The sequence below is a fragment of the Chenopodium quinoa genome, unplaced genomic scaffold, assembly GCF_001683475.1.
Source record: "Chenopodium quinoa cultivar QQ74 unplaced genomic scaffold, ASM168347v1, whole genome shotgun sequence".
Lineage (NCBI taxonomy): Eukaryota > Viridiplantae > Streptophyta > Magnoliopsida > Caryophyllales > Amaranthaceae > Chenopodium > Chenopodium quinoa.
This window is the reverse complement of record NW_018743697.1, coordinates 2,818,376-2,840,187: the sequence shown is the minus strand read 5'-3', so window position 1 is coordinate 2,840,187 and position 21,812 is coordinate 2,818,376. Positions and strand designations below refer to the sequence as shown.

Here is a 21,812-nt window from a genome sequence, read left to right as displayed (position 1 = left end):
ATCTTATTGTACTGTTCTTCTTCAACAACATCAGCCATCAAGTTGATGGCCCAGTCAAGCAAAGAACTCTCCGTTGAAGGAAGCAGCCTTACAAGCTCAACACAATCATCTTCAGTCTGGCACTGCATCACATCCTCGGGTTCCAAAGGATCCAAAACACCAGTTGGGAGTTCTCTAAACCATGCCTAGAGAAAAGAATGGAAATTAAAGTCAGCAGGAGAACTTTACTGGAAAGAGACAATTCAAGATACTTCAAATTTTCAGTTTTGAAAGTATGTGAATAACAACCATTTTTGGGAGAAAACTTTTCAAAGCATAAAATTTTCACACCAGTTGGGAGTTCTCTAAACTATGCTCTATGATTTTTACGTATTATGAGATTCCGATTTCAAGCAGTTCTCTGTATAAGATTCAGAACCAAGCAAGAACAAAATCGCTTGTCAATGGATACCAAACTCATAGTTATACCTTGATAAGGCCAGCTAGACAATGAATATCGATGTCTTCTGGTATAATACCCCCATTTAATTGGTCTCTAACAAACTCCTCCTGACTATTGTCCGCAGTAATTCTAAATATTCCTTCCTCCTGCAGACACAAAATTACACTGTTAATGCCGAAATGCAAAAAAAGATTAAAAGAAACACATTTAAAAGGAGTAAATCAACCCCCCCCCCCCTCCAATGGATAATCTTCAAGAGTCCAACCAACACAAAGCAAGAATTAATCCAATAATTTCATCATGATTTAGGACTGTTGAAGGATGTTATATTTTCCATAGAATTTACAAGAGATAGCATATAAGCATGTACCTGCAAGCCTCCTTGAGCATAGAGACGCCTTTGCATCAATATAAGTATTGTTGGCACACAATTGCCTCTAGAGTCATATGAGAGTTGCATGGATTCCGTGGAAACACCAAAAACTGATGTACTGCACATTTAAATGGATCCAGATTAAGAGAAGGCTGAAACTACAATGCAGCATAAATATCGATAGTAAATTTTTTTTAAACCAAAATATCGATAGTATAAAACTTGATAATTAAGACAATAATGCTAAGTACTAGAAAATATTACCAGTACTCCCCGACCATAATAATCTTGTTTTTTAGTAACAAACAAATAACTGACCTCAAAATAAGATTATGTATAAGACATCTATGAACATGGATTTATAGCTTTAGATTTGCCTCAAATGTGATTCAGGTATGATCATGGAAAAATATGAAATTTATATCTTTATTTGACAATCAAATGTAAACCAGAATGTAGATGACTACGGCGTAGATAGAAATGTGTACAGAAAATTGTCATTGACCCTCTACAGATGACTATATGGCAAGAACAAAGTCAGAACATCATAAAGGCCAAACCATCAACCTCATATATGCAGAGGAAATGTCCCATATTATTTGCTATGGAGTACTGTGTAATCTTAGGCATAATAATTGCATGATTTTGCTTCAGGATTTTGTTCATGAAGCCAAAAAGCCAGCTCCAGAGGCATCTAATGCTCATGCTCTCCGCCCTCGTCACATTACACCCAAAAATAAAAAATTAAAATTACTACTTTACACCCTACAATTATCAAATCACAGATGTAATCCCCATTTCTCCCAGAATAAAGATACTTTTTAGGAACATTGAGCCTGACGCTCATCAATCTGGACATACTTTGCCCTCACATCATCCATCATCAACAAAAACACATTTTTACATAATGCACCAAATGCAATATGCCTTGAATTTACCAAATTACAATCACCATTAACAAAACGGTCAAAATCCCATCTCACATAATGCACCAAATACAAACATCCATATCAATTTCAATATCAACTAACTTTAAAAAAATTAATCCGAAAAATCACCCAAAAAAACAAATGTACCTTGCTTTAACAAAACCCCGGCTCACATAATACATCAATTACAAAACACCCACATCAATTTATCACAAAAAATCAACCAAAACAACAAACGTACCTTTGTTTAGCAAAATCCTATCTCACATAATGCATAATTACAGAACACACATCAAATTATGCTTTTATACCAACAAATTCATAAAAATTAACCAAAAAAAAGCAAATGTACCTTGGTTTAGCAGAATTCTATCTCACATAATGCACAATTACAGAACACTCACATGAAATTGTGCACTTATACCAACAATTTCATAAAAATTGACCCAAAAAAGCAACCAAAATAGCAAATGTACCTTGCACTAGGAGCCCTTCTAGGAACTTCAGGCTCAAATTCAACAGGCAAACCTAAGAAGCCATTAAACCTATCAAATGTGACATGAGCCACGTGGCGGACATTGGTAGGCCAACCAATATCCATACCAGAAGAAAGATGATCTTCCCTCTCAGTGCTGCAACCAATCAAAGACTTCCTAAACAAAGCTACAAGAAGAGCCAGGAAGGAAAGCTCTTCCCTTTCTTTCTCTCTCCTCTTCAAACTTTCACTTCTCTCTCTAAAACTTGAATTTGAATCACTATCACAATCACAATCACAATCAACCCCACTATTTCTTCTTCTATCCACAGAACTTGAGCTTGAATTAGAATTAGGGGTTTGATTTTGATTATAAGGCTGGAAAAATGTATCAGAAGGGGTACTTCCTGGGGATGATGAAAAATGAGATGGAGAATGTAATACTTCTGTCATTTGTGTCAATAAATCAAATGGGTATCAAAATATTCCCAAAAATTTTTTAAAAAAATCAAGATTTTTGACAGAATTTTTCAAAGATCAAATTTTTTAATGGGGTTTTTGAAAAGGATGGAAATTGTGAGCGGGATTCAAAGAATAAGTAAAAATGGAGGACGTGGGAAACATTAAGAAGAAAATTTTGGGTGAATTTCTACAGCTCTGCAAAAGAGCGTTGAACATGCAGAGGAGAGAGAAAGTGAGAGAGATGATGAACAAGTTTTTTTTAGGGAGTTGTTTGTTGTTGTTTGAGTATTAAATTTGAGTTAAATTAATCATTTATTGAGACAGTTTTTTGGGCAGTTTTGCATTAATACATAATTTAGGTGGACCACTTTTCATAATTTTTCTACCATTTTCCTATTTTATGGGGATGTGTTTGTTCTTCAAACCAAAAATACAAGTATGAGTCTTCCCTCCAAAACGTGTTGTTGTCTATATATGGACAATTTGGGGTTCATATTTACATGTGTTTGGAAAAGAAATCTACTAGAATAGAAGTAAATTTGGATAAGTTTTTCGATTATGTTTCGACCCTTAAAAATTGGAGGGCTAGAAGTAAATCAAAACTTAAACCACATTATCTGAAATTGTCATTCTTAGGGCCTAATCTAATAGACTGAATTGAACTGAGTTGAGCTGAATTAAAATGAATATTTTATAAGATCAGAGAAGGAAATTAGGAGCTGAACTAAACTGAAAATAAACGTATGAAAATATGCCCTTATCTCGATACCAAAATATAGTATGTGCAACAGTGCATTAAATCGAATTTTCATTTATGATATATATTTATGTTGACAACTAGATAAGTAAAATTTGAAGATTTTCATATACATATACAAAAGTATCTATTGAAGTAAGACTTGACTTTTTAAAATAGTGGTTTTTCGTCACAAGAGCAAATTTAAAAGTTCTACACAAAATGTTACTCCCTCCGTCCCTAAATTACATTCCTCTTTCTAGCATTTATTCCTCACATAATAGAGAGAAAGAGGAATGTAATTTAGGGACGGAGGGAGTACATTTTTATAAAAAAAAAAAATGGTATAATTGCTAGTTTATATATATCAAGTATAAAGTTTTGAGCTAGAAAAAAAAAAAAAAAAAAAAAAACCCGACGTATATGTGACCTGATCTAACTCTAATGTAATCTTATCCAAGATTTGATGAGCATGGACACAATAAAGTAGGAATCACATTCGACTAATTAAGCTTGATCTTACCCCATTTAGTGACTCGAATTAATACTTGTCACTATATCACTCCAAAGCTAGGGTTTTACATCTCACATTTAAAGTAATAATTATTATAACTTTTATACTAAAAACCATAAGTTGGTACTTTTTTATTGTATTAACAATCAAATGCCTTAACCCTAACTTTATCTTACTTTTCATGTTACAATCTACTCTATATCTCCGCTCCCTTCTTGCCTCCCACATCATTGTATATTCAAAATAACAAGACAAAGTGAAATAATATACTACAACTTTACCCATGAACATACTAATAATTTATAATAAGGCATTGTCTAAAATTAAATAAACTCATTAAACATTATTATAACTTAATTTAGCTGTAAATTAACATAACTTGCTATTAATCATCAACGAAATTTATTTTACTGATCTTTTTTTTTTTATTATGAACTTCTTTTATTTTTTATAAGTGAAAATAAAATGAATTGACAACACCTTAATCTCCCGACAATTATGTAGGCCTTTCTAGTTGGTAGTATAGCACATAAGCACATACAAATATACCATGATACAATCACAAATCATGTACTGTGTTGTGTGCTATATTTGTGTTACTTGGTGGTCTATCAAGTAATATATCTAAGGGAGCTTGAAAACATGTACGTCACCCTACTTAATTTCAACTTTCAAACTATCATCACGCATGCATGTACCATGCTATCATTACACGAGGAGACTAAGATCTAATTATAAAAAGAAAATTAGGTCATCAAGATTCAAAAGCAAAAATCATACCACCTTAGAAAAATTAATAATGTTTTTTCAACTACTATCTGGTTTTATAATTGGCTATGGTTTAGCTAAATTTGGAACATCATTATTATGTTGCCACTGCCATGAGATTACACTCATAATAAAGAAGAAAATTAAAGAATAATTATAATTTCCTCTTTATTAATTTGTGATTAATACCAAAAGATTATGTAAATAAAGATCTAAAAATGTCACTTTCATGTAATCCGTCAAAAATAAAAACAAAATGTGTGATAATATCATGTCACATGCCTATTAGCTAACTGTATCTTACCCACCATTATCAAGATTGATGAAGCGAAGTCAATGGTTTTCCCTTTCTTACTACTTCAATATTTGAAATTTTAAATTAAAGGTGTAATACTTCGTATCTTGCTAATTTGTCCAAGTTGAACTTCCAAGATTACTAGATTAGGTAAGAAGTCAAATAACACTGTATTTTATATTCATTTTGAAGTCCTTGTATTATTAATTTAATAAAGCACAGCATAAAATTACTTGGGAGCACCATTAGGAATAATAGTTGTGCGACTTTGAGTCAAGGCTTTCACATTTTTTGGGGATTAAGAAAGGAAATAACTAATGTTGTACATTTGAAGAATTGTATCTATAACAAACTTCATCAAATCTTTTTTACTTGATCGTTTTCTTTTATCATGTTTGTCGATCCACAACTTAACAATCATTAATATTCTATAAGTAAAAATTATATATTTTGATAATATTTAATTAGATGATTCTGACAAGATCTCACATGAATATGTTTTCCTTATATATAATTCACAAAAGTCGGTTAAATATGAGGTGATAAATTGAGTAAAAGTCAAAGCGGGTCAAGTAAAAAAAACGGAGAAATTACTAAATTGTATGGAGTATAAAGTTATAAACTAATTGAGGCGTAGAGTCATTTGAGATACAAACTTTAACATTAGTGTTCGTTTTTGCACTTCAATTTGATACGAAGTACTATACATATAAGAAAATTTTATTATAAGTATAAAGATTAAGCTAACATGAACATTGAGAGGCCAGTCAAAAAACCTAAAGCATATGAACTATTACAGTATAAAACATATTATTGAGCTTCAACCATAAAGTTAAACTTTTGATACAAGTATATAACTTTTTTGATGCAAAATTCGAGACATTTTCTATCTCTTGATATGATTCCGTCTCATCTAAAATGACTTAACAAAATGTTTACAAAAAACCACAATTAATTACATACACAATTAAGTAACACAACTACACAAGTACACAACCTCACAAGTTATGAAAATCTTAAGTGGGCCTTGTTTCCTTTGGGCCTTTGGTTGACAAATATAAAATGGACCATAAAAGAAAAAACAAGATATAAAAAACCTACAAAAATTTTAGTCTTAACCCAAAAACCCTGGTTTTGGGTTTTTTAGTCAACCCAAAACTACAAATTTTACTCCGTACTAGACAAACAATTTCAAGCGAGACTCATTCTCTTGATCAATGACATCAAGCATAACAGGATCAATGATGATGCGGCTATCCACGTGGACCTTAAACTTAGGGGCCCACATCATCATCTTTGCCCAACCACAAATATCCACCTCAGCATCAATAGCCATTGCTCTTTTCGTAACATCCCCAATAAACCGCTTTGCATGATGGGCCAACTCTTGTCCATTAAGCCGGGCCTGAAGTCGCAACAACTGACAAGAATTGGGCGGTTGTGATCCAGCTGGAACATGGGCCGAGCCCAAATACGACCCATCATAGTAAATCGAGAGTGACGTGGCGGAGTAGCGGACAGGCAGGATGTTCGGGTTAGTGACGTGTATAGTAAGGATTAGGTCCGCATCAAGGCGCGGGAGCTTTTTATTATTATTAGTGAGCTCCTCGTTCGAATACGAATGCCCCTCATTGATCGAGTTTTTGAATTTTAATTGTAACGCCGTGAGGCTAACAAGCCGAAAGCTGGGTACTTTCGGCTTGACGAAGAAAAAAGTGGTGGCTGCGGTGGCGGCCGTGGCTCCAATGAGAGCCGAGGTCCAACTCCAATTTACTTTTTTGCCCATGGTAAAATTGCTACCATGGGCAGAAACAGTTGATTTTTTTTTGGCTTTTTTGGTAAAAAAAAAGGGGGTTTTTTTTAGATGAAATTATGGATGTTAGAGGATTGAAATGAGAGGAGGAAAGAGATAATGGGGTAAAATTGGGTTGATTGTTAGAGAATTTGGCTATTTAGTGATTGCTGAGTCCCAATGAGTCAAGTAGATATAGTATGACAAATAGATGAAAAGTTGTTGGGTCAATTTGTAATTTGTCATTTCCCAATTTTTCATATTTTTGGAGTGCGCAATTTGTTAATGTAGGCGTTTTCCCATGCTATTTGAATGTGGGCATTTGAATAAGGAAGTGGAGTTATGGTAGGGTAGTACTATAACTTCTTTTATTTTTATTTTTATTGGGTCCTAAATTGGTCATGCAATGTGAACTTGTAAAGAGCCGAAGAGGTCTTTATTATACTCCATTGCACATTTGCACATAAAACATGTGTAAAATTTGTTACTTTTCTTTTGTTTGTGTTAGATGGCTTGGACCAATCGTCCACTTTTTTTTATTGAAGCATGACTTGGGCCTGTTTTGATTTACTGAATTGAACGGATTGAAATTGAACTAACTAAGCTAAAAACTAGCTGAAGAGAATAGACCCTTAAGTCACCTTAGTCAAGTCACCTTTTCAGGCTTTAGATCTACTTGACGAGATTACAACTCACATCGGATTTTCAAGGGAATGTTGGATTTGAGTTATAGACTCATAACTCGGAATGTTTTAAACTTTGTTGCTCATCTTAATTGATTTAAGTGACCAAAAACTGATTTTGGCACAATCATTATAGACTTATAGGAACCAAGTTTTAATGCTCTTTTCACATGTATTTGATTGAGTTGCCATGATAAATCATAATCCAAATTTGATAGGTAACATTGAAACATACGTAGTACGACAAATAAAACAAATTTAAGGAAAATACCCGTAGGATTGAAATAGTCCAATTTTGATAGGGCAATTTAAACAGCTACCAAACAATTTTCATTCACACAAAAAAAAATCAATTAATTAATTAAATAAATAAATTACACGAATGAAATGGAATTCAATAAATCAAGAAACGAAAAGGTCCATCTGAGATTTATTTTCCTGATCAATAACATCAAGAAAAACAGGATCAACGGACACATGACTTTCCACGTGTACTCTAAACTTATGGTCCCACCACAAAACTCTCGCTGCACCGTCCACGTCAACAGCAGCATCAATCACCATCTCTCTCTTGGCCACGTCAGCCAAAAACCTTCTAGCATGGTTAGCCATCAGCTCCAACCCACTAAGCCGAGCCGGGAACCGGAGGAGCCGACAAGAGCGAGCCGGCTGGGACCCAGCCTTCATCTGAGCCGAGCCGAGGAGTGCGCCGTCGTAGAATATAGACATGGTGGTTGAGTCGTAATGGATGGCTGCGATGTTGGGGTTGTTGACGTGGACGGTTAGGATGAGTTCGGCGTCTAAAGCTGGGAAATTGAGTTTGAAGGCTGTTAAGTCGATGGAGATTACCTCGAAAGCTGGGTCACGTGGTCGGGCGGTTATTAGCGCCGCCGATGCTGCCGCCGTTGTTGCGCCGATAATGGCGGATGACCAGTTCCATTTTTGGGCTCGGGTTTGGGCTTGGGCTTGGGCTTGGGCTTGGTTGGTGGTTATGTTGGGGATTGGGGGTGTTTGAGATTGCGCACTCATTTCTGTGAATTTCTCAAGTTGATGTTTGAGTTGAGGAGGGTAGGAAATGAAAGAAGGGGATTTGGTGGTGAATTGGTGGGTGAGGGAGAGATTGACTAATTTGCCCTTGTTTGTACCTCACCCTCACTTTTTTTTTTTTTTTTTTTTTGACTAATTACGAAAAATATACTCCGTGTATGAATTAGATCTCAAAGGCCAAAACCTATATGTACCTCACCAGTGGCGGAGCCAGGATTTGTAATCCGGGGGGACAATTTTTAGATGTTTAATAATCGACAATAATTAAGAAAAAAGAAATTGATCACATAAATTGTTTAATATATATTTGAAATCGCTTATGAGATATGACAATTATTCTTATATGGTGAAAGAGGAGTTGTTAAAAAATTAATTGCATATTAAGAAATTTATTAACCATTTTTTTTTTTATGCTGGTAAACCCCAATTTTAAGGTATGTAATCCTTAATAATCGATAAATATGATTTATCAAATGATAAGCATTTACACAAATTGATAGTAGATGTAAAGGGATTTGGGTTACATTTTAAAAAAAAAAATAATAATAAATAAATAAACTTTCTTTGACTAAAAATAAAATTGGAAACTTAGTTCCAAACAAGCTATAAAAAAAATAGAATTTAGGCACACATAATTAGAGAGATAAAAAAATACGGAGACATGTGTTCATTACAAATAGTTTAATAACACATTAGTAATCACTATCAACAAGGCGATACTTGATTAAACAGTTAAATGAGAGTAGTTAGAGGTTTGAAGACTTATAATACTTTGTATATATAAATTACATACTATATAATGAAATTTAAAAACCAGTAAAAAAAAAAATGGCAAAATCCAAAAACAAGAAAAAGAAGTTAAATAGGAGCACTTTGTATAAACTATAAAATGAAATAAAAATAAAGTCCAAAAATAGCAAAAAGAAACAAAAAAAATGATCGGGTAAAGAATCGAACCTAGGATCAAAGAGAAATACAAGCTTTACTCAAGCCCATCAACCACCAGACCAAATGTTGTCTTTGTTATATAAGGTATACATGTAAGGTATTTATTCTTATTTACAGCATTTATTTAAGCTAACATAAATTAAATTTTTTTTTGGAAAAATGGGGGACAACCGTCCCCCCTTGTTCCTACATGGCTCCGCCCCTGTACCTCACCCTCACTTTTTTTTTTTTTGGAATACATTTAATATAGTTTTTCCTACCTTTTTATTCAACAACCTAATTACCTAATATACCTATGCATTTAATGTAATAAGTTACACTAATATACATAGAGCTATTAAAAGTTGACCCGATCTGAAATACCGACTCAAACCCGATTAATGACCAACCCATCTCAATCCGAAAAAATGGTGACTCAAACCCGACCTGAAACCAACCATATACCCGAGTTGACCCGAATATGTGAGACCCGAACCCGAACATGAACTGACCTGGAGATGACCCGACCTGAATGTAACCCATAAATTATTGACCTGAATCGAACCCGACTTGAACCGAAATTGACCCAAACCCATTTTAACTCGTCAAAACCCGAATTTAACCCGACTTGTTACTAACCCGACCTGAATTCAACCCGACCCGTTCCTAACCCAGCGCGAATTTAACCCAACCTGTTATAAACCCGACCCAAAATCAACCCGATTTGTTATTGACCTGATCCAAATTCAACCCAATTTGTTATTGGCCCGACCCGAATTTTACCAGACCTATTACTAACCCGACCCAAAAATTCAACCCGATCTGTAACTAACTCGACTCGAAATAAACACGACTTGTCATTGACCCAACCTAAATTCAACCAAAATTATTCCTAACCCGATTTCAAATCACCTTAAATGCTATTTAGACCACCTTATTATTGTTGATCAAAACATTTTGTCTCGGAAGACCAAGTCGGTCCAGACCAGCAAAAGAAAGGAGCATCATCCTCAAATTTAAGAGTTAAATATAGTATATATATATATATATATATATATATATATATATATATCTATATATATATATATATCTATATATATATATATATATATATATATATATATATATATATATATATATATATATATATATATATATATATATATATATATATATTTGTTGTATGGTCAAAGAAGATAATTATCTTCCTAAATTATAAACTATGGTTCCCTAGTATATTGCCATATATATTATAGTCAAAGGAAATAATTAGCTTGATAAAAATGATAATTATCTATTTATAATTAGTTGAACCCGAATATGACCTGAATAAGAAATGACCCGACCTGATTGTAACCAGCAAATTATTGACTTGAACATAACCCGACTTGAACCCGAGAATGACCCGACTTGGAAATGACCTAACCTGATTATAACCCGCAAATTATTGACTTGAACCGAATCCTACTTGAACCCGAGAAGGACCCGACTTGAAAATGACCCGATCTGATTATAACCCGCAAATTATTGACTTGAACCGAACCCGAATCAAACCTGAGAATGACCCGACCTGATTCTAACCCGCAATTATTGACATGAACCGAATCAGACTCGAACCCGAGAATTACCCTAACCCGTTTTAACCTGTGAAAACCCGAGCTATTGTTCACCCGGCCCGAATGTAACCCAACCTGTTATTAACCTGACCCAAACCCGATAAGAAGTATGACCTGACGTGACCCGACTCAAGCATGACCAAACCCCAACCGCATAAGTTATTGAATTAATCCGAATTGACCCGACCCACTCTTACCGACCCAAACCCGACCCGTTTACCTAAATTGACAGCTTTATCTGAAACCTCCAAAATTTCTCAAAAAACTAGGATATTAGCCTTCAATTTTGGAATTTTTTGACTTTTTTTCACCCATAAATAAAAATCGCCGAAATATTTACCATAGTCCCTAATATCATCGGGAGTCCAATTGGCTGGGTGGAACCATCCAATTTGCAATTAAACGACCAATTTACCGGTTTACAACTTGCACCGATTTCATTAAATCAAGCCTACCACGAACATTTATGACAACATATAATGATCATATAGGGTTCAAAAAGGCGTTATATGACCCCGAGATGTATCCCCTATAATCTAAAGGCTTTTCTACACAGGGCCCCGAAACCTCCAAAATTACTCAAAAAGCATGAATATTAGCTTTCAATTTTAGAAATTTTCAACTTATTTTTCACCCGGATATAAAAATTGCCGAAATGTTTACAATGGTCCCTAATTTCCTCCGGGAGTCCAATTAGGTGGGTGGAACCATCCAATTTGCCTTTAAATGGCGAATTAACCGATTTACAACTTGCACCGATTTCATTAACTCAAGCCTACCATGAATATTTATGACTAAATATAATCATTGTTTATGGTCCCAAATGTCATTATATTACCCGGAGATGTATCCGCTAAAATCTTATTTCTTTTCGACACCGGGCCCCAAAACCTTCGAAATTCCTCAAAAAGCATGGATTTTCAATTTTGGAATTTTTTTGACTATTTTTCGCACGAAAATAAAAATTTCCGAAATGTTTACAATGGTCACTAATACCCCCCGGGAGTCCAATTGGGTGGGTGGAACCATCCAATTTGCCTTTAAACGACCAATTTACCGGTTTAAAACTTCACCGATTTCATTAACTCAAGCCTACCACGAACATTTATGACAAAAAATAATGATCATATATGTGTCCAAACGACATTATATGACCACGAGATGTATTCCCTAAAATTTAAAGACTTTTAGACACCAGGCCCCGAAAGACTCACAAATTTCTCAAAAAGCGTGGATATTAGCCTTGAATTTTTTGATTTTTTTTTTGCCCCGAAATAAAAAATGCCCAAATGTTTACCATGTTCTCTAATATCCTTAGGGAGTCCAGATGGTTGGTTGGAATAATCCCATTTGCCTTTAAATGGCCTATTTACAGATTTACAACTTGCACCGATTTCATTAATTCAAACATACCACGAACATTTATGACAACAAATAATGATCACATATATTTCCGAACGACATTATATGACCCCGATATTTATTCCCTACAGTTTCAAGACTTTTCGACACCGAACCCCGAAACATTCAAAATTTCGCAAAATGCGTGGATTAGTCTTCAATTTGGGAATTTTTTTTTGGTTTTTTTCATCTGAAAATTAAATAAAAATTGCCGAAATGTTTACCATAGTCCCCTAATACTCTTTGGGAGTCCAATTGGGAGGGTAGAAATATCCAATTTGCCTTTAAACGACCAATTTACCGGTTTACAACTTCATTGATTATATTAACTAAAGCCTACCACGAACATTTATGACAACATATAATGATCATATATGGTTCCAAATCGCATTATATAACCCAAATATCAAGACTTTCGACACCAAGCCCCAAAACCTTCTAAATTTCTCAAAAAGCGTGGATATTACCCTTTAATTTAGAAATTTTTTGAATTTTTTTCACCCGTAAATAAAAATTACCGAAATGTTTATCATGATCCCTAATACCCTCCGAAAGTCCAATTGGGTGGGTGGAATCATCCAATTTGCCATTAAACGGACAATTTACCGGTTTACAACTTGCACCGATTTCATTAACTCAAGCCTACCACGAACATTTATGACAATATATAATGATCATTTATGGTTTAAAACTGTATTATATGACCCCGAGATTTATCCCCTAAAATCTCAAAACTTTTTGACGCCATGCTCCGAAACCTAAAAAATTTCTCAAATAGCGTGGATATATTAGCCTTTAATTTCGGAATTTTTTGCCTTTTTTTTCGCCTAAAAATAAAAAATTTTGAAATTTTACCATGGTCTCCATTACCCTTTGGTAGTCCAATTGGGTGGTTGGATCCATCCAATTTGTCTTTAAACGACCAAATTACCGGTTTACAACTTGCACCGATTTCATTATCTCAAGCCTACTATGAACATTTATGACAAAGTATAATGATCATATATGATTCCAAATGGCATTATATGACCCCGAATAAATGTTCATATATGATTCCAAACGGCATTATATGACCCCGAAATGTATCCCCTAAATTCTCAAGGATTTTCGACACCGGGATTCGAAACCTCAAAAATTTCTCAAAAAGCATGGATATTAGCCTTAAATTTTGGAATTTTTTTGACTTTTTTGTTCGCATGTAAATAAAAATTGATGAAATGTTTACCATATTCTCTAATACCCTCAGGGAGTCCAATAAGATGGGTGAAACCATCCAATTTGCCTTTAAATGACAAATTTACCGGTTTACAACTTGCACCGATTTTATTAACTCAAGTCTACCACGAACATTTATGACAACATATAATGATCATTTATGGTTTAAAACAGTTTTATATGACCCCGAGAGTTTTCCCCTAAAATCTCAAAAAATTTTGACACCGGGCTCCGAAACCTCAAAAATTTCTCAAACAGCGTGGATATTAGCCTTCAATTTCAGAATTTTTTGACTTTTTTTTCGCCTAAAAAAAAATTTCTGAAATGTTTACCATGGTCTCTAATATCCTATTATCCTCTGGTAGTCCAATTGGGTGGGTGGATCCATCCAATTTGCCTTTAAACGTCCAAATTACCGATTTACAACTTACACCAATTTCATTAACTCAAGCCTACCACGAACATTTATGAAAAAAATAACACTAGTAGAAAAATACAAAAAGGAAACCCTAAATGGCACCGATTCAGGCCAAACCAGTGGCAAAAACTACCCTAAAAATGGGCGGGATTTTAGACCAAGAGCAATGGCACCGGTTCAGCTCAACCCGGTGCCAAAAATACAAAGGGCACCGGTTTGAACCAGTGCCACTAAACCGGTGCAACATTCGAAAAAAAAACGGTTCATTTATACCCTAAACTCCTAATAACTTGCTTCTCTCTCCGCCTCCATTCCCCATTTCCTCTGATTTCCTTCTCTCTCCTCTTTCTCTCTCTTCGTTCTTCTTTCATCTCCTTTCGATCTCCTCTCTCTCTCTCTCTCTCTCTCTCTCTCTATCTTTTTCTCTCTCTATCTCTCTCTATCTCTCTCTCTCCGTTCTTCTTTCATCTCCCTTCGATCTCCTCTTGAAGGAGTTATGTCTTCGATAAGTGCAATTACTAGATATATCAAGGATCACTATTATGGAGATAATAAGTTCGTTCTCTTGGGGCGTCATCATCTGTTGCTAGACTATGAAAGATGATCTTTGTGCTAGTCTAATGGTCCAAAGCCCGCTAGAATGGATCCTATGAGGTCACACACAAGGGTATTGGGTTAAGCAAGTTAGAGGCCCATTAATGGGCCTCATGAGCATTTAACAAATCATGAAATGGATTGGGCCAGCAAGGTAGATTGGAAATAAGTTTTGGGCTTTTGACATGGGCTCTTATTTAGAGATGAGATCTATAAATAAGATCCATGCCTAGGGTTGCAAGCAAGCAGTCATAATTCACACACAGTGTATTTTGACATCAAGGCAACCAATCCCAAAGACCCTAATTCCTCTCTCTATCTCACGGATATCTCTCTCCTCCCCTCGTCCGTACGGCCGCCCACCTTGGTGGCGCGTGTGGTGATTCGTGGTGGTTCATGGTGGTTCGTTGCTCGCACTTCTCCATAGAAGTTCAATTGAAGGGTTCAATTGCAACTAACTAGCATTAGTGGAGGTCTTAATCTGTGCCCGTGGACCAAGTAGAGGAATCAAGCTTGGGGTTCTTTATCTCCCATTGTTCTTGCTCGATCGCACGTGGAATCATGCTTCAAAGGTACGATTATATGTTCTTTATGTGTTATGCATTAGATCTTGGGATTAGGTACTGTATGAATATGATTCATGTTTATTTCCGCTGCGTAGTACCTATAATTACCTACACCTCTCTCTCTCTGTTCGTTCTTCTTTCATCTCCCTTTGATCTCATCTCCCCTTAGATCTGCAACAACCAAAGCTGCCACCGCAACAACAGCCGCCACAACAACAGCCGCCACCTCCACCACAAAATTCGAGCACCGCCGTAATTCCCACCGGCATCAACATCAACAACAATTTCTGGGTATAATTTATACGAGGTTAGGGTTTAATTTATGGATTTAATTCGATTTTAATCTATTTCGTTGGATTTAATTTAGGGTTTAAGTAATCGGTTTTGGATTTTATCGATTTTTCTAGGTTTATTTAATCAATTTTTGGATTTTAATTCGATTTTTGTGGGTATAATTATTCGAATTTAATGGGTTTTGTAATTTAATTCGATTTTTCTCGTTTTTTTTCTGGGTTTAATTTTGGGTTGATTAATCAATTTTAATCACATGCATGTGTTTTTTAGGTATTTTTTTTAATTTCATGCATTTGTATTTTTTTTTATTTTGAGTTTACTGGGTAATTTTTTTTATTTTTTCGGGTATTTTGTTTTTTTCAATTTTTTTTTTATAATTTTGTGTTTTCTAGGTATAATCATCCGAATTTAATCGGTTTTGTTTTTTTTTTGTTTTTTTTTTTCCAAATTTCAGTTCGTGATTCATCGTCGAAGGTGAAAATTGATGGCCGATACTCTGCTTCTGCAATTCAGCTACGTACTGAGCTCGTCGAATCCATTTGTTATTTTTTTTATTATTTTTGGGCAAGTGTAAAACTACTGAATTACTGATTATGAATTTCAATTATATTATGTATTAACATTTTGGTGATTATCAGATTATGAATTTCAATTAAATTTAGTGTAGCATTTGGTGTGTTATTAATGATTATGAATTATTGGTGTTGTATTAGTTTTCTACTAATTTTTAAGTGAACAAAGACACAATGAACAAACAAACAAACAATATATATGAAATCGGTGCCTTAAGCCAGGTTTGAACCGGTGCCCTTTGCTGTTTTTCTACTAGTGTAATGATCATATATGGTTCCAAACGATATTATATGACCCCGAGATGCATTACCTAAAATCTCAAGTCTTTTTGTCACCGGGTGTTGAAACCTCAAAAATTTCTCAAATAACGTGGATAATTAACCTTCAATTTTGGAATTTTTTGACTTTTTTTTGCTTGGAAATAAATTTTTTTGAAATGTTTACCATGGTTCTTAATACCCTCCGGGAGTCCAATTGGTTGGGTGGAACCATCCAGTTTGCCTTTAAACGACCAATTTACCGGTTTACAACTTGCACTGATTTCATTAACTCAAGTCCACCACGAACATTTATGACAACATATAATAGTCATTTATGTTTTCAAACGGCATTATATGACCCTGAGATATATCCGCTAAAATCTCATTTCTTTTCGACACCGGGCCCCGAAACCTCCAAAATTACTCAAAAAACGTGAATATTAGCCTTCAATTTTGGAATTATTTGACTTATTTTCACTTGAAAATAAAAATTTCTGAAATGTTTACCATAGTTCCTAATACCCTCCAGGCGTCCAATTGGGTGATTTAAATTATCCAATTTGCCTTTAAACGACCAATTTATCGGTTAACAACTTGCGCCGATTTCATTAACTCAAGACTACTACGAACATTTATGATAACATATAATGATAATATATGGTTCCAAACGGAAGTATATGACCCCGAGATGTATCCCCTAAAATATCAAGACTTTTCTACACCGGGCTCTGAAATCTTCGAATTTTTTCAAAAAACATGGATATTAGCCTTTAATTTTTGAATTTTTTGACTTTTTTTCACCTGAAAATAAAAATGGGGCTGAAATGTTTATCATGGTCCCTAATACCCTCTGTGAGTCCAATTGGTTGGATGGAACCATCCAATCTTCCTTTAAACGACCAATTTACCGGTTTACAACTTGCACCGATTTGATTAACTCAAACCTACCACGAACATTTATGACAATATAAAATGATTATAAATGATTTCAAACGGAATTATATGACCCCGAGATATATCCCTTAAAATTTTGAGGCTTTTCGACACCGGACCTCGAAACCTTCGAAATTTCTCAAAAAAGGTGGATATTAGCCTTCAATTTTGGAATTTTTCGACTTTTTTCGCCTGGAAATAAAAATTGTCGAAATGTTTACTATGGTCATGTAGGGAATATATTTCAAGCGTTAACCCCTAGCTTGAAACCCACTGTGATCATACACTAAAGTACGGTGGCGTCCAAAAGGGAAGAAGATAGAGCAAAAGAGTCGCCAACAAGTTTTTTTAGGAACATGTAAACCGTTTACGAGGTGAAGGTTACACCCCTTAACGATCCAAGAGATCGTCAAGTCCATAAGGTCTAGAACCAAATAAGGGTTCGGGGATGAAGGTACAAATCCAACCTAAAAGAGATTGAACCTGCCCTAATAATAGGCCTCTACTTTATTCTGATCATATTCATGTGCGCTTTTTGATTAACATGCAATCAATAGGATTAACCCTAAACCTGTTTATCTATGTTGGTTGAATATCAATGCACAAATAAAACTATTATTGGCGATCACTTGAAATTATAATCAAATTAACCCTAACAAGATTATTAAATTTCTTATTAAGCGTGATTACAAGTACAAATTCCCTTTAAACATGCATAAAGGCGTGATCAAGCAATAAAAAATAAATATCAAGCAATATAATAATAAATCAATCATGAATAATAATTATAATAATAATAATAATCATCATTAAAAAATTATAATCATAACCAAAACAATAATAATCATAAATAAAATAATCATCATCAAAATAATAATAATAATAATAATAATAATAATAATAATAATAATAATAATAATATTCATAATCATCATAAATTATAACAATTATAATCATAATCATGTTCATGCTAATATTAAAGCATAATAATAATAGCAAGATCCTAGGCATGATACTAACAAGATTAATAATAAACCCTAACATGTCACTAAGCAATAAAAATCAAATCTTTAGCCCTAACATGATACTAACAATCATAAATATTAGGAAGAACATAGTAAGAATCGCAGGAATCATATTTAATATTAAAATTACCCTAGACATGATACTAGGAATATCATAATAACAATATAAACATGATTTCTACATCATAATAAATCAATAACAACCATTAAAGTACTTATTTTGATGCCTCATACCTCTTTCTAATAAAAAAATACACACATTAGTAACTTCAAGGAAAATAATAAACAAAACAATTAAATTAAATAATTGAAAGAGAGATTTGGGACCAAACCCTCAGAAATTAAGCCTTTCACGTCTAGGGCGAAGACAACTTTGAATATGGCTAGGTGTTTCTAGATCTTGCGAATGCGGAATTTTGTATGTAAAAAGCTAGTTTAGAAAAAGAGAGAGAGAGAGATGAAATAATCAAGAAAACTTGATGAGAATGGTGAATGATTAAGAGAGAATTAGAGAATTAATGATTGCCAATGAAAACTGATTGTAGGTAAATGAAAACGGAGTTTTTAATACGTTATTTATAGAGAAATCAGCCAAAAAGATAAAATATCAAAATAGAGCACTTGGCGCACGTAAAACGAGATTGGCGCACGCAAAACAGAGCTGGCGCCAGCACCAGCTAATTGGCGCCAGGCGCCAATGGCTAGTACCAGGCGCTGATTTTAGAAATTCACGCGTTTTTGTTTTTATCATATCTTTTGATCCGGAAGTCCAAATAAGGCATATAATATGTCGTTGGAAAGCTCTTAAAGTCTACTTTCCAACCCAATTAGAATCAGATTAAAATAAATTATAGATAAAAATATATGGCCAAAATAGTAGAAGGGTGTCAGTTTTGGATAAAGTTTCATGTCTAATTCATATCCTTTTCGTTATAACTCGGATTTAGTATTATAATATATCATTGGAAAGATAATTTCAAGATCTATCCAACCATATAAAATTTGGATAAATATTATGAGGCACGAAAATAAAATCTGAATATATTCCACTTCGTACAAAACAAGGATTCTTAAAAGGAGTAGTTTTATTCAATTTCAAACTCTTTAATACATAATTATCAATCCTAACTCCATTAGGATTTAAAAGAACCTCCTAGAGTATTCTAAAAGACTATAATCAATCCTAATAGCTTTAGGAATGATAATTAATAATAGGCCCTCCTCTAGATCATTGGGCCGCATATAAATACCAAATCGGGCCCAGTTTAGTATTTTGGCCATAACTTTCTCGATTTTCATCGGAATTGGGCTTATAATATATCGTTGGAAAGGTCTTGTCAAGCCCCATCCAACTACACTACTATTGGACCCATATCATGGACCAACTAAACTGGATTGACTCTTTTCTTAAAATAAGTTTTCAAAAACAGAGAGAAAAGAAAAGAAATTAAAACTTTCCGCAACACTAGACTTTCCACACTTTCACTTCATTCGATTATGATTCAACGCGAAAGGTACTCATCACTGAGTTTGGTTTTGGGGAGACGCAAATGGGTGTCTACAGGTCACTAATACCCTCCGAGAGTCCAATTGGGTGGGTGGAACCATCCAATTTACCTTTACACGGCCAATAATTTACCGATTTACAACTTGCTCCGATTTATTTAACTCAAACCTACCACGAACATTTATGACAATATATAATGATCATATACGGTTCCAAATGTCATTATATGACCCGGACATGTATTCCTTAAAATCTCAAGGATTTCCGACACCGTGCCTCGAAACCTCCAAAATTTCTCAAAAAGTGTGGATATAACCTTCAATTTTGGAATTTTTTTGGCCGAAAATAAAAATTGTCAAAATGTTACCATGATCCCTAATACTATTCCGGAGTCCCATTGGGTGGGTGGGACCATCCAATTTGCCTTTAAACGACCAATTTACCGGTTTATAACTTGCACCGATTTCATTAATTCAAGCCGACCACGAAAATTTATGACAACAAATAATGATCATATATGGTTGAAAACGGCCTATGACCCCGAGATATATCCCATAGAATTTGAATACTTTTCGATTCCGGGCCCTGAAACCTCCGAAATTTCTCAAAAAGCGTGGATATTAGTCTTCAGTTTTGGAATTTTTTGACTTTTTTTTCGCCTGGAAATAAAAATTTCCGAAACGTTTACCATGGTCCCTAATATCCTCCAGGAGTCCAATTGGGTGGGTGGAACCATCTAATTTGCCTTTAAACGAACAATTTACCGGTTTACAACTTATACCGATTTTATTAATTTAAGCCTACCATGATCATTTATGACAACAAATAATGATCATATATGGTTCCAAACGGAATTATATGACCCCCAGTTGTATCCCATAGAATTTCAAGACTTTTCGACATTGGGCCCTGAACCTCCAAAATTTCTTAAAAAGTGTGGATATTAGCCTTCAATTTTGGAATTTTTTGAATTTTTTTCGCCCGGAAATAAAAAATGCCGAAATGTTTACCATGATCCCTAATACCTTCTGGGAGTCCAATTGAGTGTGTGTAACCATTTAATTTGCTTTTAAACGGCCAATTTACCGGTTTACAACTTGCTCCGATTTGTTTAACTTAAACCTACCACGAACATTTATGACAACATATAATGATCATATACGGTTCCAAACGTCATTATATGACCCGGAGATGTATTGCTTAAAACCTCAAGGATTTTCGACACCGTGCCTCGAAACCTCGAAACCTTCAATTTTGGAATTTTTTGACTTTTTTTGCCCGAAAGTAAAAAATTGCCGAAATGTTACCATGATCCCTAATATTGTTCCGGAGTCCCATTGGGTGGGTGGAACCATCCAATTTGCCTATAAACGACCAATTTACCGGTTTACAACTTGCACCGTTTCATGAACTCATGCCTACAACGAACATTTATGACAGGAAATAATGATCATATATGGTTCAAAAATGCATTATATGACCCCGAGATGTATCCCCTAGAATTTCAAGACTTTTTGACACTAGGCCAGAAACCTCCAAAATTTCTCAAAAAACGTGGATACATTAGTCTTCAATTTTGGCATTTTTCGACTTTTTTTCGCCTGGAAATTGTCGAAATGTTTACCATGGTCCCTAATATCCTCTGGGAGTCCAATTTGGTGGGTGAAACCATCCAATTTGCCTTTAAACGACCAATTTACCGGTTTACAACTTGCACCGATTTCATTAATTCAAGCCTACCACGAACATTTATGACAACAAATAATGATCATATATGGTTCAAAACGGCATTTTATGACCCCGATATGTATCTCATAGAATTTGAAGACTTTTCGACACCGGACTCTAAAACCTCTAAAATTTCTCAAAAAGCGTGGATATTAGTCTTCAGTTTTGGAATTTTTTGACTTGTTTTTCGCCAGGAAATAAAAATTGACGAAATGTTTACAATGGTCCCTAATATCCTC

General features: G+C 34.5%; 3 protein-coding genes across 3 annotated transcripts in view; all 3 read right to left on the bottom strand.

The window, feature by feature from the left end:
* The window catches only part of LOC110684234 (rho GTPase-activating protein 5-like), a 4,752-nt gene extending 1,632 nt beyond the window's left edge, over positions 1–3,120 (bottom strand). Inside the window, exons 1-4 of the mRNA XM_021860651.1 lie at positions 2,221–3,120; positions 813–933; positions 469–588; positions 1–185 (exon numbers count right to left, since the gene is read on the bottom strand). The exon at positions 1–185 is cut by the window's left edge and continues 46 nt beyond it. Coding sequence (XP_021716343.1) covers positions 1–185; positions 469–588; positions 813–933; positions 2,221–2,672 — 878 coding nt within the window. The 5' untranslated portion in view covers positions 2,673–3,120. The remainder of the gene's footprint in view (positions 186–468; positions 589–812; positions 934–2,220) is intronic.
* A 3,051-nt stretch (positions 3,121–6,171) lies between these two features.
* Positions 6,172–6,780, bottom strand: LOC110684477. The gene has a single exon (XM_021860934.1). The coding sequence runs from the start codon at positions 6,778–6,780 to the stop codon at positions 6,172–6,174; it is 609 nt and encodes a 202-aa protein (XP_021716626.1).
* An 858-nt stretch (positions 6,781–7,638) lies between these two features.
* LOC110684233 lies at positions 7,639–8,548 on the bottom strand. Its single transcript, XM_021860650.1, has one exon. It carries the CDS (start codon positions 8,496–8,498, stop codon positions 7,872–7,874), a length of 627 nt encoding a protein of 208 aa, XP_021716342.1. The 5' UTR covers positions 8,499–8,548; the 3' UTR covers positions 7,639–7,871.
* Positions 8,549–21,812: the final 13,264 nt, after the last annotated feature.